The sequence below is a fragment of the Microcaecilia unicolor genome, chromosome 3, assembly GCF_901765095.1.
Source record: "Microcaecilia unicolor chromosome 3, aMicUni1.1, whole genome shotgun sequence".
NCBI classification, from domain to species: domain Eukaryota; kingdom Metazoa; phylum Chordata; class Amphibia; order Gymnophiona; family Siphonopidae; genus Microcaecilia; species Microcaecilia unicolor.
Genome location: NC_044033.1, coordinates 430,767,083 through 430,793,269, shown reverse-complemented (window position 1 = coordinate 430,793,269; position 26,187 = coordinate 430,767,083). Strand labels below are relative to the sequence as shown.

General features: G+C 42.6%; 1 protein-coding gene across 1 annotated transcript in view; it reads left to right on the top strand.

Annotated features, from left to right (window-relative positions):
- Window positions 1-26,187, top strand: part of LPIN1 (lipin 1) — a 176,344-nt gene that overhangs the window by 90,284 nt on the left and 59,873 nt on the right. Inside the window, exons 9-14 of the mRNA XM_030198855.1 lie at window positions 2,237-2,330; window positions 7,849-8,036; window positions 12,623-12,625; window positions 14,620-14,710; window positions 20,834-20,903; window positions 25,545-25,637. Coding sequence (XP_030054715.1) covers window positions 2,237-2,330; window positions 7,849-8,036; window positions 12,623-12,625; window positions 14,620-14,710; window positions 20,834-20,903; window positions 25,545-25,637 — 539 coding nt within the window. The remainder of the gene's footprint in view (window positions 1-2,236; window positions 2,331-7,848; window positions 8,037-12,622; window positions 12,626-14,619; window positions 14,711-20,833; window positions 20,904-25,544; window positions 25,638-26,187) is intronic.

The window sequence follows — 26,187 nt, the reverse complement described above, 5'->3', positions numbered from 1 at the left end:
GTGGATTACCTCAGAATTCAGTGATATCACCGCTACTTTTAATTTATATTTGAGTTCAAAAGTGGGCATTGTGGAACAGCATAGCCTTAAGTGCCATATATTTGCGGACAATGTGCAATTGTAGTTGGATTTTGATGAGAATCAGATCAGAGCCTTACAGAAGTTAGATGCTGTTTAAGTGACAGACTCTCTGCATGGTTTTAAAATTGAATTTAACAAAGGCCTACTATATGTGAACATAAGCGTTACCATACTGGGACAGACTGAAGCTCCAAAGTGAATTACATTCTGCTACAGTAGGTATTTCTTCATTTGCTTGGTAGCCCCACAATATTTGTATCTGAGGCAATGGAAGATTTAAGTGACTTGCCTAATATCACAAGGAGGGAACACCTGGGATTTCAACTGGACTCTCCTGGTTCTAACCATTAGGTTACTCCTCCACGGGGAACTCTACCCTCTTACAGACTAAAATGATCAAACCCATTCCGCCAGGGGAACGAGGGAAATCCTATATAATAATTCTCACCTCCAACGTTTGAAAGCTACCTGGGACCGTGGCTCCGTGGTCTGCTTCCGTCGGTAGATCAGTGACGTCATCCGCTTCACACAGCCTCTTCTTTCACTTCTGTTTCTGCTGTTCGTGTGGTCCCGCCCTTGAAAGAGTGAAAAATCGATTCAATTCTACTCACTCAGGATTTTATAAACCTCAATCATATCCCTGCTCAGCCATCTCTTTTCCAAGCTGAAGTGCCCTGACCTCTTTAGCCTTTACTCATATGGGACGAGTTCCATCCCTTTTATCATTTTGGTTGCTCTTCTTTAAACTTTTTCTAATTCCTCTATATCTTTTTTGAGATACAGTGACCAGAATTGAACTCAAGGTGAGGTTGCACCATGGAGTGATACAGAGGCATTATGGGGTCCTTTTACAAAGCCGCGGTAAAAAGTGGCCTGCGGTAGTGTGGGTGCGTCTTTTGTACCTTTGCTGGACCATTTTCTACCACAGCTGGGAGAAAGGCCATTTTTTAATGGGTCGGGAAATGGGCGTGCACAAAAATTAAAACTAGAGCACACTTATTTACAGCATGAGCCTTAACCGCCAGCCATTGACAGCGGTAAGGGCTCACATGCTACCCGCATGGTAACCATGCAGCACGTGCCAGTGTAGCCATGCTTCCAATTACCGCCGGGAACGCCTCCCATGGTAGAAAATAGAAAAACATTTTCTACCATGGGATTCGGTGCACACCAAACTCGTAATTACTGCTGGGCACACACGCTACCCAGCAGTAGTGCTGACTTGGTGAACACTACCCACACGTTAGCCCTTCCTCAGCTTTGTAAAAGGGCCCCTTTAATAATCTTGGTCTTATTTTGCACCTTTCCTAATAATTCCTAGCATTGGTTAGCTCCTGTTTATTTTGGGGCACTTTTAGTAAAGCTTAGTATGTTCTAACAGATGTTAGCATTACTAAGTGCCATGTGGCCCATAGATATTAAATAGGACACTCAGCATTTATTAAATAAGATGCTAAGCTTCAGTAAAAGGGCCCATTTTATGATTTGTGTTATTTTATTATGCTATATTTTTATTGTAATCCACCAAGAGCAAGCTTATTTTGGACTAGAGGATTATCCCCTGGATTCTATATATGGCGCCTAAAAAATCCACGTGGAACTAAGCATATTCTGTAAGATTTAGGCATGGTGTATAGAATACGCTGTTGATACTATAGCGCCTAAATCTATGTGCACCCATTTACGCCAATAAAAACCTGGTGTAAATCCGTGCATATAGATTTAGGCACACTGACTCATATTCTGTAATTATGTGCGGAAATTTTGGAGCACCCACGAAATGCCCATAAGCATGCTCCTTTTAAGCTACGCATGTTTATTTTGAACTTCGCACTTTGCAATTTAGGTGCAGTTCTTTATAGAATACAGTTTGCTATTTCTGCGCATAAATTGTGATAATTGCCAATTAATGCTCATTATTGCTTGTTTAGTGCTGTTAAAAATGCTGATTACCTTGTTACACCAATTATGTTACACGCGTATCTCTGCGCAGAATCTAGGCGCCATATATAGAATCTGGCCCTATAAATAATTAAATGTAAAAAGGTGACATAGCCTTTCATAATATTCTCATACAGATTTTGGTTTTAGCTAGAGGGAAGACATCTATCGTTTCTTTTTGCTTAATTTTTCTTTTTATCTCTATGGTTTGTAGATAAACGAAGCAGACATCTTGGAGCTGATGGTGTCTATTTGGATGATCTCACTGGCATGGATCCTGAATTTGCAGCATTGTATTTTCCCAAGAGGTATGGTATATTTTCTGCTGTTTTTTTTTCTTCTGCGTATTATGATGATTACCAGCATTAGATTTCAGGCAAAGTTTGATTAATCATATGCGTCAGCAAAGGAGACACTAACTGAACCCTAAAGAAGACCCTGACCCTTCCCAGAACTTGTTCAGAGGTTGACTGGTAGTCTAGTGGGATAGGATAGAAGTGATTCTACTCCGTTTCCACACCTTCTGGCTCTCTGTTTCAAAACAATGCTGATAACCCTATCAGTAGTCTTGCTGTTCTGCTGCTAGGGGTTTTCCTTTCACGTAAGGGCAATCACTCCTTATATGGAAGGATGACCCCCTAGTGTTAATAATGTGAGACTACCACTAGGGCTTATTGGTGCCATTTTGACGCCCAGAGCCAGACTGGGAGGGAGCAGAGAGGGATTGCTCTTGTCCCTTCCAATTAGAGTACCAGGATACTCATGTGAATTCCGGGGTGGGGGTGGGGGGGAGACTCAGGATCTGCTTAGGGGATACTGTCTGCTGGAATGGGGGGAATGGAGGAGTGCTTGTGCCTGTGGGGATTGGAAGAGAACCTCTGCTACTGTGTCGTCGTCTTCTTTTTTTTTTTTTCACAGTTGGGGCAGAGGTGGCATTAAGAACAGCCACGTTATTGGTAGTCATGGCACCTAACATAGTGCGGTCACAGTCAGCTATGCCTCCGCTCCATCTATCATGCGTGTCACCCACCCCCACCCCAAAAGCAGGTAGAAACATAAAAACATGATGGCAGATAAGGGCTGTATGGCCCACCCAGTCTTCCCATCCTCAGTAATCTCCTTTTCCTAAGAGATCCCATGTGTCTGTCCCACGCCTTTTTAAACTGAGACACAGTCTTTGCCATTCTACGCATCTACCACCCTTTCCATGAAAGACTATTTCCTTAGATTTGTCATAAAACTGTTTCCTCTTAACTTCATCTTATGCCCTCTCATTGCAGAGGTTTCCTTCATTTGAAAAAGGCTTACCTCCTGTACATTAATGCCACTGAGGTATTTAAACGTCTATATCATATCCTCTCTCTCCTGCCTCTCTTCCAACATATACATTTATTTATTATTTATTAGGATTTATTTACCGCCTTTTTGTAGGAATTCACTCAAGGCAGTGTACAGTAAATATATACATGTTGAGGTTCATGAGCCTGTCCCTATATGTTTTATGACCGAGACCACTGACCAATTTTGTAGCCACCCTCTGGAACGATTCCATCCTGTTTATATCTTTCCGTAAGTGCAGTCTCCAGAATTACTATCGCCTCTTTTTTTCCTGTTGTTCATCCCTCTCCTTATGCATGAGAGTATCCTTCCTGCTATCATTGTTGCCTTTTCTACCTGTTTGGCCACCTTAAGGTCATGACACAATCACCCCCAAGTCCCGCTCTTCTTTCGTACACAGAAGCTCTTCACTTCCTTTACTGTACCATTCTCTTGGGTTTTTGTGACCCAAGTTCATGACCCTTCATTTCTTAGCATTAAATCTTAGTTGCCAATTTTTGGACCATTCTTCAAGCTTTGCCAGATTCTTCCTCATGCTATCCATATCCTCTGGGGTGTCCATCCTATTACAGAGTTTGGTATCATCTGCAAAGAGACAAACCTTACCAGATAGCCCTTATGTAATATCACTTACAAAGATATTAAAAACAGCCAGCCCAAGGACCGACCCCTGCGGTACACCACTTGTAGCATCCTTTTCCTCAGAGCAAACTCCATTTACCACTACCCTCTGTCTCCTTTCGTTTAACCAGTTTTTAACCCAGTCAGTCACTTTAGGTCCCATACCGAGGGCATTCAGTTTACTTATCAGTTGCCTGTGCAGAACCATGTCAAAGGTGTTGTTAAAATCTAAGTACACCACATCTAGCGACTCTTCCACGTCCAACTGTTTGGTCATCCAGTCAAAGAAGTCAATCAGATTTGTCTGCCAATATCTGCCTCTAGTGAAACCATGCTGCCTCAGGTCCTGCAGTCCATTCGATTTGAGAAACCTCACAATCCTCTGCTTTAGAATCATTTCCATTAGCTTACTCACCATTGAGGTCAGACTAACCGGTCTGTAATTCACAACCTCCTTCTTGCTTCTGTTCTTGTGCAGCTTTTCCAGGTATTTTTGCCTGTCTTCCTCTTTCTGAGTCATCTTGTAATGTATAAAGGCTAACCTTTGTTCCCTTATTTTTTCAGCTACTACGTTCGAGAACCAGAGCGGCCTTCTTTTCCTCTTACTTTTATGTAATTTTCTAACATAAAAGTTTGTTGCCTTTAGAATAGCTCCTTTCAGTTTTGCCAACTGATATTCTGCTTCTTTCAGCTGTTCCCATCCAGCTAACTCTTCCCTGAGAAATTCCCCCATCTCTCCAAATTTAGTTCTTTTGAAATCTAGGACCTTCAATCTCGAATAAGCCGTTGGTCAGTAGATGACAAATTATCTCCCACAGTAACATTGGAAACATTCTCCCCGTATGTAAGCACCAGGTCTAGAATCACTCCATCCCGCATCGGTTCTGTCACCCACTACTGGAACAATTCTTCCTGTAGAGAATTTAAGATTTCTCTGCTTTTAGACAATCTCACAGCAGGGAAGCTCCAATCGATGTCCGGCATATTAAAATCACCTATTAGTAGTACCTCCCCTTTCTTAGCTATCTTGTGAATGTCTTCAATTAAATCTCTGTCACACTTTCTTCGGACTGTGAGGGTGACCTGTATATTACACCAATGTATATACATTTCCTTTCCTTTAACCCACAGCACTTCTTCCTTACCCTGTATATCGTGCAATTCTGTCACTTTAATATTATTCTTAACATATGATGCCACTCTACCTTTTTTGTCCTTCCTGAATAACTATGTCCCAGTCATGGTTCTCTGTGAAACATGTCTCCATGACCGCCACTAAATCAAAATTGGCTTCTATCATTGCAGCCTCTAGATTTAGAAATTTGTTTCCCGTACAGGTCACCTTCACAGTCAGAAGAAATGGACAGAGACTTAATTGAAGACATCCACAAGATAGGCAGGAAAGGGAAGTACTACTGATTGGTAATTTTAATATGCAGGATATTGATTGGGGTGTCCCTGCTGTGGGTCGTCCAGAAGCAAAGGGATCTTGGATTCCCTACAAGAAGAATTGTTTCAGCAGTGGGTAATAGAGCCGATGCATGATGGAGCAATTCTGAACTTGGTGCTTACAAACGGAGAGAACGTTTCTGATGTCACAGTGGGAGACCATTTGGCATCTAGTGATCACCTTATGTGGCTCTTTTTAACATCTTTGTAAGTGATATTGCGGATGGGCTGTCTGGTAAGGTTTGTTTCTTTGTAGGTGATACCAAACTATGCAACAGGGTGGACACCCCGGAAGGTGTGGATGACATGAGGAAGGACCTAGCGAACACTGCCTCTGCACCTAGGTGCTTCACCTTCTGACCTAGAGCCACAAAATCCCGTTTGATATGTTCAGTAGGATACTTAGCAGTATCGTTTGTTCCAACATGGATGAGCAGTATAGGATAGTGGTCAGTAGGCTTGATGAGTCTTGGCAAATTTCTGTTACATCTCGAATCTTGGCACCAGGCAGACACCACACCACCCTAGATGACATGTCTGGTCAGCAGATGGGCTCTTTAGTACCCCTCAGAAGAGAATCACCAACCACCACTACCTTTCTTTTCTTATTGGCCACCGATCCTACGGCTTTGGGTAGTTTCCTGCTGTTCTTGAGATGTTTTCAGCTCTTCTCCATTTAGGGCTGCAAACTGATTCTTCATTTCAACAGAAGGTGGAGTTGGAGGGTTGGTTTTGCAGGATCTGGTAATGTGTCCAGCTGTCCTCTTTCTCCATTAGATCTCCTCTCCCTTTGCTGGAGATCACCAATGTTTCAACATACATTTCTGGAATGAATTTCTGGTTGACACAGATGTTTCTAAGTCTTAGAAACATCTGTGTCACCAGAAATTCATTCCATAAATGTATTCTTGTAGGGAATCCAAGATCCCTTTGCTTCTAGACGACCCCGCAGCAGGGACACCCCAATTGATATCCAGCATATTAAAATCACCTATCAGTAGTACTTCCCTTTCCTGGCTATCTTGCCACATCCACTTTTAGTTCATGTACTTCTTTCACGTGGGTTTCAATGTGCATACATTTATCACAGGAAATCAGATCCTTGCCTAGGAATAAGCATTCAGTCTGAACAGAGGCAGAAGCTGTAATAAGAGCACCAGCTTTAGAGGCACAAAGTTTCTTTGCCGTACTTCAAGTATAGGAGGTTTTTGTATCTGTGGATAAAAGAACAAAAGAAAAAAAAGAGGTCTACTTAATCCCCAACCCTATTTTTACCTTCACCTATTCTGTAAATTAAAGGAAGCAGGTGGTTTTACTGTGAGATCTATGAACCTGTTCAGATTTACTTTGTGAGTGTAGTTCAATATATTTCCTTGCCTGTTATTGGGATATGCACTGATTTAGCTTTTCCTTTTAGGCTTTAGAAATTCTATTTTTTTAAATATCTGATGTGAAGTGTATTGTGTTTGGTTGTAGGCCTAATTCAAGGGATTAATCTTAGAAAGTGAGACCCAGAACTAAAATTGGTCTCAATAGGTAGTGCAGGTTTTTTACTACTTTGGCTGGTTTTAACATGTGGTACGCATTAGCGCAAGTATGCAGTAAAGGATAGAATCAAGAAAGCACACTAAAAAGTAGGCACAAAAAAACATGGTTGCTAAAGCACCAATTCTATAAGAGCAATTGCGCATGGTATTGCTGTTATAGAATAGAGAGTAAGTCAGCTTCTGCACCTAAGTTTATGCAAGAGTCCTTATGCCATGTCAAAGGCTGTTGTAAATGGTCATGCCTAAATTTGGTAGTTGTTCGCGTGATAGTATTCTATTACTTAGGTGTGCAACTGCACAACACTCCCCTGATCCACCCATATGCACTCCCCCTTTGTAATTGCACTCTATAGCATTTAGGTGCTAAGGGCCAGATTCTATATAAGGCGACTAAAATAATCCATACAGTAATCATTTCCGGCTAAGCATATTCTATAAGCGCCATCTAGATTTAATTTCGGTATATAGAATATGCTTAATTGATATCTAAGCACCTAAAACTACGCGCCTCCATTTACATCAGCAAAAATGTGGCATAAATCCCTGTGCGTAGATTTACACGCAGTGGGCCATATTATGTAACTACGTGCATAAATTTTGGAATGCCTACGAAATGCCCATTTCCCTACCCCCTAACCACACCCCTTTCAAACTGCACATATTAGAATTTAGGCACAGTGATGCAGAATGGGAAGTTGTACACATGTGCAGTTGAGCCTTTCAAATACTTTTTTTAGTTAGAAAGTTTTATCTTTATGGGTTTTGATGGATACCACCCATTTGTGAGGAACTGTATCCTGATGCACACCTGGTATAGGTTAAGTAGCATAGCCATGCCTGTACAAAGGAGTAATGAGACTGTTCTTTTCAGTGGTGATATTATATCTGGGAAGAATGCAAGCGATGGTGGAGCCAGGTCAGCTAATCAGTCTCCACAATCTGTTGGAAGTTCGGGCATTGACAGTGGTGTTGAGAGCATCTCGGAATGTACCAGAGACTTGCCATCCATTGCTATTTCCCTTTGTGGAGGTCTTACAGATAACAAAGAAATAACAAAAGGTAAGGCATTCTTTGAAGTCCATTTTGCAACTGTGATTCTCAGAACATGTTTAGGCTTATTCTCAACCTTCTGTCCCCTGGCATTTTTCTAGGAAAACTCAAACACAACCCTTAACAGTATGTCACAGAAAATTTCATTTTGTAGATTGCTAGATAAATGAAAAATGTTTTAATTAGTTAAACCCAGTTTCATTCTGTATGAGAAACTTGAAGGCACCTTTTTATAAATATGGATTGAAATCGGGCCTTACAAGTAGAAAACATTATGAAAACATCAAGAACATCTGGTTAGTAAAACGTTTGTAAACAGTAGAGCAATACTACAGTGCTTGTTCGTGACTTCCTGCTCTGTAACGTTGTGCAGGACCTCCTCAGTGTTTGTTTTTCTACAGAGCTAGAAAGGTACAGTACATCTTTGCGTGCTCTCACAGTTTTTCTTTTATATTCTTGTTCCATGTGGACACTTTTACTTTCTTCTTTTTAGTGTCTGAATTGAGGTTTTTTTTGGTCACTTTTAGGTTTTCTTTTCTGTCTGTGTTTACTTAGTTTCCTGTTTATGATGCTTGATTTTACTGTGGCAATGTTTTTTGGTATCAAGTCCCACGAAATCCTCCTAGGGGCTTTTAAAAATGTGGGTGGGGAGGCAAGACCTATCTAATGTGGATACTCACATTTGGTACTAGTACCTTGTCAATGCAATTTTTGTTCCCAGGTAACTGAGAGATGGATTTATGGCCGTGAACAGCCAAGAGAAAGATTTTTCCTTATTTCAAAGTTTGATCTATCTTCATTTTTATCAGAGGCATAGATCTTGGGGAAGAGGGGGGGAGGGAGGGACTAACAGTGTCAGATGTAGGGGGTGCATTGACATTGAGCAGTTATTAAAACATAAAGGTGCCCCTCTGTTTGTGTGCCTCATACAACACAATCACCAAGGACTAAACAGATACACCACACCTTATCACACAGACAACAACCAACATGAAGGAAGAACACAAACAAATGGATACCCTCAACAGAAGGGAAAAAAAGGTCACAAAAAATCCACACAAACTAAGAAACGACAACTGACAAAAGTCCACATAACACCGAGTACAGAAGACCCATACCAAAAAATACATGTAGGCTACACTAATGCCAGATCTGTAGTAAACAAAACAACAATAATAACAGACTGGATCATGGCAGCTAAACTTGATCTACTCTTCATCACCGAAACCTGGATCCATAATCAAGAGGACTCAATCACCCTAAATCTATGCCCTCCAGGATATAAAATCACCCACTGGCCCAAAAAGGAAAAGAGAGGTGGAGATATAGCGCTTATACACCGATCCCATTTCACCATCGAAATCACTGGCGAATCCATAAAAACCCAACTCGAAATACCCTCAATCAGAATCCATCATAAAACCCTGCTTGACCACCTAAACTGTACCCTGTTCTACAGACCACCATGCTGTTGGAACGATAGCCAGTCAAACTTTATGGATTTCCTCTCTAATACTTGTATATCCAACTCCAATATACTAGTACTAGGAGACATAAACCTTCACCTAGAAGACCCAAACTCTGCCAACGCCCGAGAATGCAAGGATTTCCTTCATTCTTGTGATCTTAAATGGCCTCATATGCAAATAGCTCATGTGAAAGGGCACACACTTGACCTCATCTCACACAAACTGTCCTCAGATCAGAACCTACTAATAACAGAAACCAAATGGACAGAAACACCATGGACCGACCACTACAAACTAAACCTAGACCTAAAATGGCAGAAAAGGGGCTCTCCCCACACACGAGAACATACAACTTACACCACAAGAGGCCAAATAGACTCAGAAACATTCTGGAAACAGATATACAACAATGACTGGACAGCACAAACGGACTCCACACACTACCTCTCAGAACGGGACAAAAGATGTAAACAGACACTAGACGAAATAGCACCCTTACGAACAAGAACCTCATGCAGACATAGCATAATACCGTGGTTCAATGAAGAACTGAAAAAACTAAAAACACAATCCAGGAAACTGGAACGCGCATGGAAAAAAATGAAAAATAAATATACACTTAACGCTTGGAAACAATTACAAAGGAAATAGAAATACGCAATAAGACAAACCAAAAGATCATACTACAAAACTAAAATAGGGCCGGACTACAAAGGCACAAGGAAACTATACCATCTTGCTAAATACTTCAACGAAAAAATAGTTAACCTACGCAAAAGTCTAGCACAGGACAACGAAAACTTCATAAATGGCTTGGACCCAACCCCCGATGAATACCCAGCGGATAGAACCTGGTCAAATTTCGCCCTTCTCACCGGCGACACTGTCACCCAAGTGGTTAACAGATATTCCAACAGTCACTGTCAATTGGATACCTGCCTTAACTACCTAATAAAATCTGCCCCCCACTGCTTCATAACAGACCTCACATCCCATTTAAATTTCATGCTTCAACAAGGTATTTTCCCAAAAGAAAAAGTCAACAATACCAAAAGACACCAAGAAAAAAAATCAAATGACATTACCAACTACCGACCAATGTCATTTATCCCACTGGTAGTCAAACTAATGGAAGGTTTAGTAACCAAACAATTATACGATTACATAAACAAATTCACAATACTACATGAATCTCAATCAGGTTTCTGCCCACTACACAGCACCGAACAGTACTACATACCCTCCTAACCAAATTCAAGCAGGAAATAGCAATAGGTAAAAGTATACTTCTCCTCCAATTAGACATGTCCAGTGCGTTCAACATGGTCAACCACAAGATATTACTAAGACTCCTAGACTACTTCGGAATTGGCAGAAACACACTCAAATGGATCAAGGGCTTCCTAACCACCAGAACATATCAAGTGAAATCTAACACTAACTTATCATCACCGTGGAAACCAAACTGTGGAGTACCACAAGGATCACCATTATCACTGATCCTTTTTAACCTCATAATGACTCCACTAGCCAAGGCGCTATCTACTCAAGGCCTCAACGCATTCATTTATGCAGACGACGTCACAATATATACCCCATACAAACAAGATCTGTCAGAAATCAACAACGAAATCCAGCTCAGCTTGAACATCATGGATTCATGGGCAAATGCATTCCAATTAAACCTCAACACAGAAAAAACACACTGTCTCATCATCTCCTCCCAACACAACACATACAAACCCAAAACTCCTAAGCATCCCAGGTCACACCCTCCCCATCTCAGACAACCTAAAATTCTTGGAGTAACAATCGACTGAAACCTCACTCTAGAGAACCAAGCGAAATCTACCATAAAGAAAATGTTTCACTAAATGTGGAAACTCAAACGCGTGAAACCATTCTTCCAAAGGGCTATATTTCGCAACCTGATACAATCAATGGTACTAAGCCACGCAGATTACTGCAGTGGAATTTATGCGGGATGCAAAGAACAAATTATAAAGAAACTTCAGACCGCCCAGAACACAGCAGCTAGGCTTATATTTGGAAAAACACGTTATGATAATGCCAAACCCCTCCGAGAAAAACTGCACTGGCTCCCAATCAATGAATACATTGCTTTTAAGGTCTGCACCATGTTTCATAAAATTATATACAGCAAAGCCCCGGGATACATGACAGACCTCATAGACCTACCAACCAAAAACACAACAAGATCAGCACGAACTTACCTAAATCTCCACTACCCAAGTACTAAAGGACTCAAATACAAATCAACTTATGCATCTAGCTTTTCTTACTTAAGCACACAACTATGGAATGCTCTGCCAAAGATAATAAAAACAACGAACGACCATCTATGTTTCCGGAAGGAACTAAAAACAAACCTGTTCAAAAAGGCATACCCCACCGACCCAACATAAAAACCTAAGTTCCTGCGACACTGCAAAACCAAAGACTGTAATGGATATACCTTAACCCTCATCCCCCCTCCCTAGCTTCCCCAATGTATCTACCAAACACGAACCTTCTTTTACCACAATAACACCTGTATTTGTTCATACTGCAACTGGCGAACGCCGTTGCGGTACCATGTAAGCCACATTGAGCCTGCAAATAGGTGGGAAAATATGGGATACAAATGAAACAAAATAAAAAAAAAAAAGAAAACTCTGACTGTAACTGGCGGTTGATTCAAAAGCAAAGTTATTGTTTTGGTTGAGCAGGTGTGGTGTCCTTTGACTGACTGCTATTCCATTGACATGGTCTAGCAGAATAGGATACTGACTTGTGGCTGTTTCTAAATTGGGAAGGAAGTTCTTTTACAAAAACAATAACTTTGGCAGTATTGGGAAATACTACTAGTATGCTGAAATGAGGACAAAAAATTTGGTTGAAACACCGATAAATTTTGTAAAGTTCAGTAAGTGGTCTCTTTTTACTTCACTTCCAAGTAGAGTCACTCGTGCATAGGGTCTCTAGCAGTCTAGTTTGAACATCCTCTTCTAGACTTGAGGCACATTACTACACTAATGATCTGGCTGCTGTGGCAGAAAAAAAAGAGATTCACGATGATGTAATGTTTAGGGAAGATAAGTTTCACACTCATCTGCTTTTGGTAAGATGGTGATAAGCTGCCATTATGCTCAAAATGATGAACTAGAGGAGATGGTCAGTACCATTTGGAGGACAGCATTCAGATGCAAAACCATTTAAAGGTGGGTTATGCAGTTCACCAGGCTTGTTCAGGTGTGAGAAAGATAAAAACTATGCAATCTAGGAGCATAAGTTGCAGGAATCTTTCGATGATGAAAAAGTCTAAATGGCATGGACCTTTAGTAGGATTTTTGAAGTGGTCTAAAGTGAATAAGAAGGCATCAAGTTAGATAATTAGGTATCTGTACCAGTAAATTGATCTGGTTTATTCTGTAGGAACCCCCCCCCCCCCACACACACACACCTTTTCAGGATAACAAATAATAATCTTTAGGTACAATTTGTGAAGTCTGCACTGCCAGTTCCTCTTAGCAGTGTAGGGAGGAAGTTGCTATGAAGGTCCAATGCACCTTGTGCTGTCTGTGCCCTGGAATTACAAGGACTCAATTTGTCTGCTCGCGCAGGGAGGAAACCACTGCCTAGTCTCAGCATTGGATTCAAGAAGTCCAATCTGTCTGGGACACCTCAGCCTCAGGCAACAGCAAGTATTAAGCGTATGCAAGCATTTCAGGCTTAGGAACTTCATGGGAGCTAGGCTGCAATCATACTGGTATTAAATTTCTTTCCTGTGTGGCTGGACCTCATGGTACACACAGTGCTGGGAGGTGGTAGGGTATTAAAGATGGTTAGCCAAGTGGCAAAGTCAAGTGACCTCTGTGCAGACATCTCTCTCTCTCCTGTTGCCACTTACGAGAAAGTAGGTCCCTGAGTTTATCTTGATATCTTTGTAGTCGAACTATCCTTTGTAAACCAAGGTGCCACAGTAGATTCTCAAAATGAATGTGCATAGACAACTGATTTTTGTATAGAGGAAACCCTTTTTTGATCCTTTTGAACTTGTAATGGTTGGGAAGGTGATTCAGATCATACTTGAGGGCTCAAACAATGTGAGCAAAACGCCTGCATTCAATCTGCACCCAGTTGCTGAATATACACATTTAATGCTATGCTACTGGAAATTACCCCCATTGTGTTGTAAGGCTGAATTTATATCCTTCCTTTTTTTTAGTAGCAAGTAGAGAATGACACGGGGATGAAGTTTGTCCCCTTTCTCGTGAGTTCTGACTCCGTCCCGTCCCCACAGGCCTTGTTTCTGCCCCTGCCCCATCCCCACAGGCTCTGTCCTCATCTGCAGAAGCCTCGAACACTTATGATTTTATATTTACATCTTTTATTAAAGTATAAAAAGGAACAATATGTTGTACAACTGTTGTTTATAAATCACAAATAGAAAACAATAATAACAATGAGCAACTATAATAACCCCCCCCCCCCCACCCTGTACCCTTCCAACTCCAACAATAGCTGACATCTACTACCCCAAGGAATCCTCATCTACCTTGTTAAAATTTTCAGGGGTACAAAATAGAATCTGTTTTGTATGCACTAGCAGGGGAGAAATATGCCCTATGAAGCACTGTTATGATTGTTTAAATCTGTGGATGAATAAGTCATCAATAGTCTCAGGATTCAATCTAGCTCTCCTGTCTTCAACAGTCCTTCCTGCAATAGAAAATGTCTTCTCTGAAGATGTGCTGGTAGCAGGAACGTACAGGATCCCCCGTGCAAATTTTGCCAGTTGTGACCAGCGTGTTTGCTTGTTTTTCCAAAAAAATCAAAATATTGTCTGCATCACTCAAACATAAATAATGGTCCAGTTCATTAACAGGCTTCAAAGTAGAGAATGACACGGAGACAAACTTCATCCCTGTCCTCACGGGCTCTGTCCCCATTCCCGCCCTGTCCCTGCGGGCTGTCCTCGTCCCCGCCCCGTACCTGCAGACTGTGTCCCTGTCCTCGTGTCATTCTGTAGTAGCGAGCACTATTTTTGAGAGTTTAATGCTTTGGACATAGTCATACCATACTTTAATTTCTTTTACTTCTATATTTTTGTTTCAACAGAGCAATTTTAGAACAAGTCATTACGTATCAGCAGTTTGTAGAGAATCCTGCTATCATTGATGACCCTAATCTTGTTGTGAAGATTGGAAACAAGTAGGTAGCAGTAAACCTATGACTTTGATTTTATACTTATGAATCTAAAACATTAAGGACCATGCCTCCTGGGGTAGTCTGTTACAGCTCATTAAAACTTGAAGGGGCAATTTTCAATCTGTTTGCATAGGGAAAGATCATATTTACGTTATACTCATAAACTTTGCACCACTTTTCTAAGTGAAAGTGCATAAGTACTTTCAATTTGTAACTTTCTCTGGGTAGAAGGTACACATAGAGGCGTATTTTCAAAGCACTTAAACTTACAAAGTTCCATAGGTTGCTATGGAATTTTGTAAGTCTAAGCGCTTTGAAAATGAGCTCCATAGTCACTTGTGCCTGCTTTTAATGCTGATGGAATTTTGCTGTAAAAATATGCATAAAGATTTGAAAATGCAAGCTGTGTGCAAAGTATTCCTTCCTGACCTGACCCCCTTCCCCCAATCCCATTTTAGGAACGCTTCCTCTATATGTGTTTAAAGTATGGTTTGTTCCGGAGCAATGCACATGCCTTTAGCTGCATTGAGAGACAGTTTTTTGGAAAGCTAATTTATACATGTACATGACTTTTTTGAAAATTGACTTCCTTGTGTGTGAAGAAATGGCACTATTGGGTCAGCAATGAGTTTTCCTCTCACAAGCAGCACCCTCAGTGTTGACCACAGATACGGATCATTTGTTATACTCAGGGCTTTTTTTGAGGGGGTACTTGGGGATATTGAGTACTGGCACCTTTTCCATTGTCTGCTAATGTACAGCATGTCCCCTTTCTCCTCTCCTTTCCCTCCATCTATGAGTAGCTGCCCCCTTCTCTCCCTCCTATCCACAAGCAGCTTGCCCCCTTCAATCCCTTCCCACCCCTCCCCTGCCACCTCACTTTGCAGCCCTGGTGGTCTAGTGGCCTCTTTGGGGCAGGAACTCTTTTCTGCCCGCAGCTGCTGACCTTCCTGCTGCTTTTGCTTCTTCTTCAAAAAGGCTGTCGAGACTTGATGTCTCAGCAGCCATTTTCAAGAAGCGGCAGTAGCGGGGAGGTCAGCATCAGCAGCCAGGAAAGCATGGAGTTCTTTCCTGCCCTGAAGAGGGCACTAGACCACTAGGGTGCACTACGGTAGGCTGAGAGGGTTGGGAAGGAAGCAAACCCGTCTGCCAGCCCACCAACCCGCAAGCCCAGAAACCCAGACAAATGGTCTGGCTGGAAAAATAAAGTCTGAACCTCTGACAGTCCTCTGAAAAGGAGGACATGTCCAGGGAAATCCGGATGTATGGTAACCCTTTATATGCCCTAACTTTGTTTGAATCATTGTTTAATGATTGCAACCTTTTTTTGGACCTTTAGTTCTTCGTTTTCTTTTAGCTTAATCAGAACTAGTGCATTGGGATCCTAGTGCTATGACCCTTAATTCACAACTCCCAACAATTTTTTTTCTTATTTTCTTAGGCCCTATTTCCCACCATTCCAATTTGTTCCTAGTCTGATCATTGAAGCAGTGGTCTTGAGGCAAGAGCCTTCATCAAGACTTCTGAAACTTTGTATCCTGGGAGTTTCATTTTCTGGTGATCATTACTCTCCTATTCACCTCACCCCACCCTACCCTAGGCAGTGGTGTAACTGCAAGTGGGCCTGAGTGGGCATAGGCCCACCCATTCTTGGCTCAAGCCCACCCAGTGACGATTCCTTCTCCCCTTTCTCCCTTTCCTCTGCTGATGTCCTGGCATGTGCCCTCTTTCTGAACCTCTCCAGTGTACTTCCAAGGTGTTGCCAGCTACAGCAGCAATTCATATTTGCTACCTATACCAACCCTGCAGGCTTCTGTCTGCCATGTCCTGTCCTCATGGACGTCACTTCTTGTTTCCTCACTCGCAGGATGCGCCAGAGAGAAGCCTGCATGGTCCGCACAGGTAGTGAATATGAATCACCGCTGCTGTCACCGGAGGAACACCAGGGAAGGGACGAGGGGTTCAGAGAAGGGGGAGTTGCCAGTCTGTGGGCGGGGTGGGGGAGAGATGCAGACATGTTGGGGCCAGGGGTAGAGGGGGTGGGATGGAAGAAATGATGGATGTGGGAGCAGAGGGGAAGGTTACAAAAAAAAAAAAAAGCAACTCTGTACTTTATGGGGTTGGAAGGGCAGGGGAGATTCTAATACCCATAATTCTCCGAGGACAAGCTGGCTGCTTGTTCTCACAAGTGGGTGACGTCCACGGCAGCCCATCCGATCGGAGATCTTCACTAGCAATAACGTTTGCTAGCCCTGCACAGTGCGCATGCACGACCGTCTTCCCGCCCGAACGCGAGCATGTTCGTCAGTATTCTTTTTTCCGCGGCTTATGACGGCTGTGTTACGGATATTCTGCGCCTCTAGGAGACCCCTCACACCTTTTTTGCCGCGTTCTTCTGTTCGGAAGTGCTCGGAAAGTCTTCTGTCGCGTTCTTTGTTTGTTTAAAAAAACCAAAACTGTGTGTATTTTTTCTGCTATTCCTAGAGTTTTCCCGTAAGTTTCCTTTCGTTGTCAGAAGCGGCTGTTTTGGCCGCCCGTACGGGTTTTTCCCTTGTTTTGGTGCCTCTTTTTGTCACCATCGCGAATTTTGATTTCGCCGGCATGATTTTTCCGCCCATCTCCTCGAAGCCTGCCAGCGGCTTCAAAAAGTACACCCAGTGCAGCCGGACAATCTCACTCACTGATAGGCACGTTTCGTGCCTTCAGTGTCTGGGGGCCGGTCATTGTCCCCAGGCCTGTACCCTCTGTCTTTCGCTGAAGAAGAGGACTCAGGCGGTGAGGTTTGCTCAGTGGAACCTCTTGTTCGGAGCTTCGTTCGGTACTTTGACGCCTGCGGTCTGTCTCCGCCTGTCTCGAGGGCTCCTGCGGTATAGGCCCCCCTGGATCGACCTGTATCGGACCCGGCCCAGAGGAGGTGTTTGGATTCAATGTCCTCCTCTTTGGTACCGGGAGGTACTGGTGACCTGCTTCGTGCGAAGGCAAAGAAGCACCGGCACTGGTCACCTTCTCGTCGAGGTACCGAGAGCTCCGGGTCGACTCCACGGAGTTGAGGCGGGCCCGGCTTCAGACTGCAGTCCACGAACCGGTGTCCAATACCGAGGGTGAGGCCTCGTGGGAAGCAGAGGAGGACCTGAGATATTTCTCTGACGAGGAGTCTTGTGGTCTTCCCTCTGATCCTACTCCCTCTCCTGAAAGGCAGCTTTCTCCTCCTGAGAGTCTGTCTTTCGCGGCCTTTGTCTGGGAAATGTCTACGGCCATTCCCTTGCCGGTGGTCACGGAGGATGAGCCAAGAGCCGAAATGTTTGAGATTTTGGACTATCCTTCACCACCTAAGGAATCGTCCACTGTACCCATGCATCATGTCCTCAAAAAGACATTGCTGGCGAACTGGACAAAGCCGCTAACTAATCCCCACATTCCCAAGAAGATAGAATCCCAGTATCGGATCCATGAGGACCCAGAGTTAATGCGGACTCAGTTGCCTCATGACTCTGGTGTGGTGGATCTGGTCCTTAAGAAGGTCAAGAGTTCTAGGGATTACGCTTCGGCGCCCCCCGGGCCGTGACTCTAGAACCTTGGACTCTTTTGGGTGGAAGGCCTATCATTCTACAATGCTCATTTCCAAAATCCAATCTTACCAGCTCTACACGAGCATTCATATGTGGAACAATGTGCGGCAGTTGGCGGACTTGGTGGACAAGCTCCCTTCTGAGCAGGCCAAGCCTTTTCAGCAGGTGGTCAGGCAGCTGAAAGCATGTCGTAAATTCCTGGCCAGGGGTGTTTACGATACTTTTGATGTCGCGTCCAGGGCCGCTGCTCAGGGTGTGGTGATGCACAGACTCTCGTGGCTGCATGCCTCCAACCTGGAAAACAGGATCCAGCAGCGGACTGCGGACTCTCCTTGCCGGGGGGGATAATATTTTTGGTGAAAAGGTCGAACAGGTGGTAGAACAACTCCTTCAGCGGGACACCGCTTTCGACAAATTCTCCCACCGGCCGCCTTCAGCATCTACCTCTTCAGGTAGACGTTTTTATGGGGGAAGGAGGACTGTTCCTTATTCTACTAAGTGTAGGTACAATCTTCCCTCTCGCCAGCCTGCTGCCCAGGCTAAACCCCAGCGCGCTCATTCCCGTCAACAGCGTGCGCCTCAACAGCATAGCCGAGATCAAAGTGTCCTTGCCGGACGATCTGTCGGTCGGGGGGGAGGTTAAAATTTTTTCACCAAAGGTGGCCTCTCATAACCTCCGACCAGTGGGTTCTCCAAATAGTCCGGCTGGGATACGCCCTCAATTTGATTTCGAAACCTCCAAATTGCCCACCGGGAGCTCAGTCCTTCAGCTTCCAGCACAAGCAGGTACTTGCTGAGGAACTCTCCGCCCTTCTCAGCGCCAATGCAATTGAGCCCGTGCCACCGGGGCAGGAAGGGCTGGGATTCTATTCCAGGTACTTCCTTGTGGAAAAGAAAACAGGGGGGATGCGTCCCATCCTAGACCTAAGGGCCCTGAACAAATATCTGGTCCGAGAAAAGTTTAGGATGCTTTCCCTGGGCACCCTTCTTCCCATGATTCAGAAAAATGATTGGCTATGCTCTCTGGACTTAAAGGATGCTTACACTCACATCCCGATACTGCCAGCTCACAGACAGTATCTTCGATTCCGTCTGGGAACACGGCATTTTCAGTATTGTGTGCTACTCTTTGGTCTCGCCTCTGCGCCCATGGTGTTTACAAAATGCCTGGCTGTCGTAGCGGCGTCTCTATGCAGACTGGGAGTGCATGTGTTCCCTTATCTCGTCGATTGGCTGGTGAAGAACACCTCTGAGGAAGGAGCTCTACAGTCCATGCAGATGACTATTCGACTCCTGGAGCTACTAGGGTTTGTGATAAATTATCCAAAGTCCCACCTTCTTCCGGACCAGAAACTAGAATTCATAGTTCTGCTGGACTCTCAGACGGCTCACGCCTACCTTCCGGAAGCGAGGGTCGACACTCTTCTGTCTCTCGTTTTCTGGGTGTGGGCGTCTCAGCAGATCACAGCTCGGCAGATGTTGAGATTGCTCGGCCACATGGCCTCTACAGTGCATGTGACTCCCATGGCCCGCCTTCACATGAGACCAGCTCAATGGACCCTAGCTTCTCAGTTGTACCAAGCTGCTGGGGACCTAGAGGAAGTAGTCCTGCTGTCCACGAGTTTTCTCCAATCCCTGCATTGGTGGACAATTCGGTCCAATTTGACTCTGAGACGTCCTTTCCAAATTCCTCAGCCACAAAAGGTGCTGAGAACAGACGCGTCTCTCCTGGGGTGGGGAGCTCATGTCGATGGACTTCACACCCCAAGGGAGTTGGTCCCTTCAGGAAACAGGTTTGCAGATCAACCTCCTGGAGTTGCGAGCGGTCTGGAATGCTCTAAAGGCTTTCAGGGATCGGCTGGCCCAACAAATTATCCAAATTCAGACAGACAATCAGGTACCCATGTATTACATCAACAAGCAGGGGGGCACCGGATCTCGCCCCCTGTGTCAAGAAGCCGTCAGAATGTGTGAATGTGTGAACCTATTTTATAAAGTCACATAGGCGGCTATGTTGTCTTCATAAAATATTCCAAAACAAACCAGTCAGGAAAAGGAAAATGATATTAACCCCAACAATTCAATTGCTATAAGCAATAAAATATGGATGTAACCAAAATTATTTGTGCAATATATTAACAGAGGACCTTAGAATTAGCCGAGCTTAAGATTCTACTGATACGTCACACAAATAATTTTGATTTGATGTTACATCCGTGATTATTTTGGTTATAGGAATTGGATTGTTTGGGATTTTCTTTAAGATAGGTACATTTTAGATTTTTACAGAGTTGCCTCTTATAAAATGTCTCTCCATATGACTATGCTTGTCATTAACTACCAGGAAAGGTGCAATCCAGAGGTCGTTATTGATCTTAAATCATCAAAATATATTATTGAAATTGCCTTTTAATAAAATCAATTCAGAATTTAAAGTGATTTCAGAGTACTGTGCTTCCTATTCCTCATTTTTCTTGTTACATCTGGTTTCTGTTGGTATATATAATTTGTTAGGATTTGTGAAATGTAATTATTTAAAATCTTTTTAACATTTTAGATACTACAATTGGCCGACAGCTGCTCCTCTTTTACTAGCAATGCAAGCATTCCAGAAACCATTGCCAAAGGTGAGTTTGCAGATTATAATAAGTGAGAAGCTTCATTGTGAAGTGTCATTTCTTATTATAACATTCTATATTTCTGTAGAGATTATGCCACTGAAAATCCAGGTAAGGCCCCGTGAGTGGGACTTAACCAGATAGGGGTTGTTCCTCCCTGGATACGTCCTTCCTAGATAAGTCCAACTAAATATTAGCCCTGCATTAACTTTTTGATGTGCATAGTCTAACTTATTCTCAGTAATTGCATTGGCGCTGGACATTTATTGAATATTAGATGCAGCTATAGAGCCTCCGCCTGTTAGAATTGAGGTAAAGTTTATATTAAGTCCAAGTGCTAGATTAGTCTAACATATTGACAGTTCTATTACTGATACAAATAACCTTAGATTGTGAGCCCATTTGGGACAGAAAAGTACCTGCAAAAGTAGTATATGTAAACTGCTTTAATTGTATTTACAGAAAGTTGGTATATCAAGTATGGAATAAACATAAACATTGGTCAGACTAGACAATCTCCAGAAAAGGTATATGGTGCCAAATGTTATACAGCTGTTTTCCATTGACAAGCAAGATTGAGTCAAGAGCACAAGTGGGTGAGGTTATTGTACATTGCCGGGAATAGCTTTCCCAAACCTCAGAACTCAGTATATATTTTGGTGCATGCCTGGCTGTTCCTGTGCGCTGCAGTCTCAGATTCTGTTTGGTTTTTCTGTTCTGCCAAAGCTTTCCCATTTATTTGAGAAGTTTTTACTTATGTTTTTTTCCAATGTTATACTTTGGAAAATTTTTTTGTTTTATTTCTTCCACACCTCCATGTCCCTTCATTTTTATAGGGTCTGTCTTGTTGAACTCTGAAGATATTGAAATTAACTCAGGGAGGTACTTGTACTACTACTACTAATCATTTCTATAGCGCTACTAAATATACGCAGCGCTGTACACATTATATGCAGGTACTTTCTCTGTCCTTGGGCAATCTAAGATTTTGCCACCACCTCCCTATGTGCTGCACACCGTAGTTCTGATTGCCACTTCCCTTTATCCTACCCATCCAAATGCTGCAAATCCCCACTACCTACCTTTCCTTCTCCATCCCAGATTCCTGCTGCTTATCTTGCACGCTTCTCACTCCTACTGCCTTCCTCCTAGCATAGCTAAGCGCTGTTCCTTTCCATTCCTTCTACCCATGCTGGTCTGGAAAAGAAGAAAGTCACCTGAAGAGGGAGAGAATGAACTTAAAGGTGAAAGGAAAACATTGAAAGAGAGGAGGAGTAGAAAAGCTTACTGAACTTGCAAGAGAGAGAGAGGTAATGCCAAAGAAGAGTCATGAATGGGAGGGGAAAAAAACCATGAAATTAGAGAGGATAGAATGGGTGATCTTGAAAGGAAGAATGGGGAGAAGAGGGCGGGAAAAAAGGAAATCACTAATGAGGAGGAGAAAGAAGAACCTGGGGAGGGGAAGGAGGTAAGGAGAAAAGACAGGCTAAAAGACAAGAAAGGAAAAGAGGGATTAGGAAAGATTTAAAAATAGATAGAAATGTGAATATGGGAATGAATGTGGAATGTAGAGAGAAGAGTGTGAGAACTTTGACAAGCTAGAAAGAATTGAGAGTATACATTTTATCTAGTTTTATATTCTCCCATTATTTTATTCTACTCCTCTTCTTTGAGAACCAACTTCTCTTTCTGATGGTTGATATGCTCCCATGTATGAAGAGATGCCCATGCAGGGTGAAAATGTCATTCTCCAACACTCATTCCATATGCTATCACTGCCTGGAGAATGACCGGGATATGTTGATAGTTGCACACTGTACCATGTGTGATAAACAAGTGTGGTCCTTTGACCTTTCAGGTTTAATTATGTCTGAAATTATAGATCTGTTAAAATATGCCTGCATTATTGGGCACAATATACCCTGTCATACTGTTTCCATGGTACATTTGTTTCATCTGAACATCCAGAAAGACATTGTGGCGTGAGATAAGGGCACATACCCTAGGATTCTCTATATCGTGCCTAGTGTTCTGCGCCGAAATCCAAGTGTATTCTATAACTACATGCGTATCTTAATTGGCTTAACAAGCCAATCAGTGTTTTTAACAGCACTTAAGCAATAATGAGCACTAATTGGCAATAATTAGAATTTAAGCACATAAGTGTATTCTGTAAAGCACAGCGCTTAAATTCTAATGCACGGAGCCAAAAGGGGGCATGGTTATGGGCATTTTGTGGATGTTTTTATGCACACTGTTACAGAGTATGGCACTCTGCTCCTAAAGTTTCCTTTGGTATAAATGGATGTGCATAGTTCTAGATGCTGGGATATCAACTAAGCGTATTTCAAATACTGCACCTAAATCTAGGCGCTGCTTATAGAATACACTTAGGTAGAAATTTATTTTGTGTGGATTTTTCAGACACCATATAAGGAATCTATCTCAATAATTCATTGAAACTTAATGGGGTAATTTTTGGAACTGAATTTTGATGCAAAACTGCTAATTTTATCTACAGGCTTCATACCAATTCTTCATACTTTACCTTAGGGCAGGTATCTCAAAACTTTTGTTCAAGAAAGGCCAATTTAAAATCATTGAAGTTGGGATTGGGAGTTGGGGGGGGGGGGGGCATCCATTAAACTTTGCTGAATGGGTTGAAGGGTCCTCCTCAGAGTTTGCTGAATTTTTTGCCATGCTGTAGTATTACCTTCAATATTGGTGCTAAGGAATTCTGCTAACCTTTCTGCCTTTGCTTTTCCCATGTATAAGAAAGCCAATGTAAGACTTCGTCCATGGGTCAGATTCAGTCACAAGCAGGAAAAATTTGAAGTCTGAAAAAGTGAACTTTCTGGCCAAATTTGGCCCATGGGTTATACTTTTGGAACCTTTGCCCTACAAAACTGCCTAGGGGATAACCTTTCTAGAGATTTGCATCTTTTTTTTTTTCATTTTTCCTTGAAAATCAACACAGGTATTTTCTAAAATGCAGGAGGGCTAATGCGTGGGTAGCGTGTGCCCAATCGGCACTACCGCTGGAGTATCATGTGAACCCGGTAGTAATTCAGAGTTTGGTGCACACCAAATCCCGTGGTAGAAAATAATTTTCTAGCATGGGGATGTTCCCAGCGATAAGCGGCAGCGCGCCTGCGTTGGTGCACGGTTACCATGTGGGTAACACGTGAGCCCTTACTGCTAGGTCAATGGGTGATGGTAAGGGGCTCAGGCCGCAAATAGGCGCATGCTAGTTTTAATATTAGCGCAGGCCCATTTCCCAGCCCATTAAAAAATAGCCTTTTTCCCAGCCACGGTAAAAAATGGCTCGTCCTGTGCCTAAAAGATGCACCAACACTACCGCAGACAACCTTTTACTGCGCCTTTGTAAAAGGACCCCTTAGGTTGTAAACCCAAGATAACTATAGAATCTTTCTGCACATTAGTAAATAAGGCTTTTCTTTTCTCAAAGGTAAAAATATGTATGCTTTTGATCCCTGGGCATTTTTCTACCCACATACTACCCATCCATCCTTCTATTATGTTATACTTAATTTCCTACTTTACATAACAAAATTCTGTGTTACCTATTACTATGTAAGCCGCATTGAGCCTGCTTTTAGTGGGAAAGTGCAGGATACAAATATAATAAATAAATAAATAGAGGCGGGCATATTTCAGATAGCCTATTTGCCTGAGTTAGGGTCCCTTTTATTAAGCTGTTGTAAAAGGTAGTGTGGGCGCATGTTGTTGGCACGCGCTGGACCATTTTTTACCAGAGCTGGGAAAAAAAGGCATTTTTAAATGAAGTAGTAAATGGCAGTGTGCTAAAATTAAAAAATAGCACGCGGCTATTTACCGCCTGAGCCCAAACCACCACCTATTGACCTAGCAGTAAGGGTTCACACGCTACTCACGTGGTAATTACGCAGTGCACGTCAGTGTGGCCACATTGCCAGTTACTGCCAGGAATGCCCCCTGCAGTAGAAAATAATTTTTTACCTCGGGAATCGGTATGCGCCAGCTTTCGAATTACCATTGGGTGCCTGCGCTACCCCAGCGATAGTGCTGATTTGGTATGTGCTACCTGCACGTTAGTCCTACTGCATCTTAGTAAAAGGGGGCCCTAAGTAACTGGGGGGGGGGGGGGGGCTCTTTTACCAAACCGCTGTTGCGAAATGCTAGAGACACCCATAGGAATATATGGGTGTGTCTAGTGTTTAATGAATGCTTATTTTTAGTGCACACCAAAAACTCTATTGCAGCTTAGTAAAAGGCCCACTAGGTAAATGACTTTTGAAAATTGTCATGCTGTGCTTCAGTATTGAAACAGACTAATGCTCATAGATTATATGCAACTTGTAAATAATAACAAGGTATTTGTGTTTTTTTTCTCTGATTTCTTTCTTTTTTTTATATATATATATCTCTCTCAGTATTCCTGCTTAAGTTATTTTTGTTCTGCTGTGGAAACCATAAAATTTTGTTTTTCTAAACTATGTGGTGAAGAGACAGTATGTTTTGCTTTTCTTATCTTGCATTGCTTTCCATGTTTTTCAGTTTGCATGTGCTAGGTCAAAGTGCCTTTTTTTAGGTTTGTTTATTTTTTTCCCTTTTGCTTCTGTTATTTATGTCACCATGCATTTATCACAGGTAACTGTAGAAACACTAATGAGAGAGAAAATGCCAAGAAAGGGAGGACGGTGGTGGTTTTCCTGGCGAGGAAGAAATGCAGCAATCAAAGTGGTGAGTTTCAAAAGGGTGAAGTAATACAAAATCATACAGCTCTGTTTAAAGGTTTTAAGCACCCTCAATCAAAGATATTTTTCAATGAATCTCTGAGCGAGCAGAAGCTTGACACAACCTCTACATGGCACAAAGCTAAAAACGTGTGCCACCTGTCTGTCATGAGAACAGTTTATAACATTTTTGTTCTATGGGAATAATTTTGTAAAGAATTTTTCATGTGTAAAGGCCTTTTTATGTGTGTAAACCTGCTGTTCTAAAACTTCTCTAGGGATTAAGGACTAGATTCTACACATTGCGCCGAGATTTCTGTGTGGAAATCGAAGCGTATTCTATAAACTACTCTTTAATTTAGGCATACTTTATAGAATACGCCAAGCACTGGTCCACGTGACTAAATTTAGTCACTGTCAATTACACCAACAAAAACCTGGTGTAAATTCCGATGCCTAAATTAGGAGCGGAGTGGGTGCATTCTATAACAACACGCATAGATTTAGAAAAATTCATGACCTGCTCTTTCCATGCCCACTTTTCAACTCTGCGACTT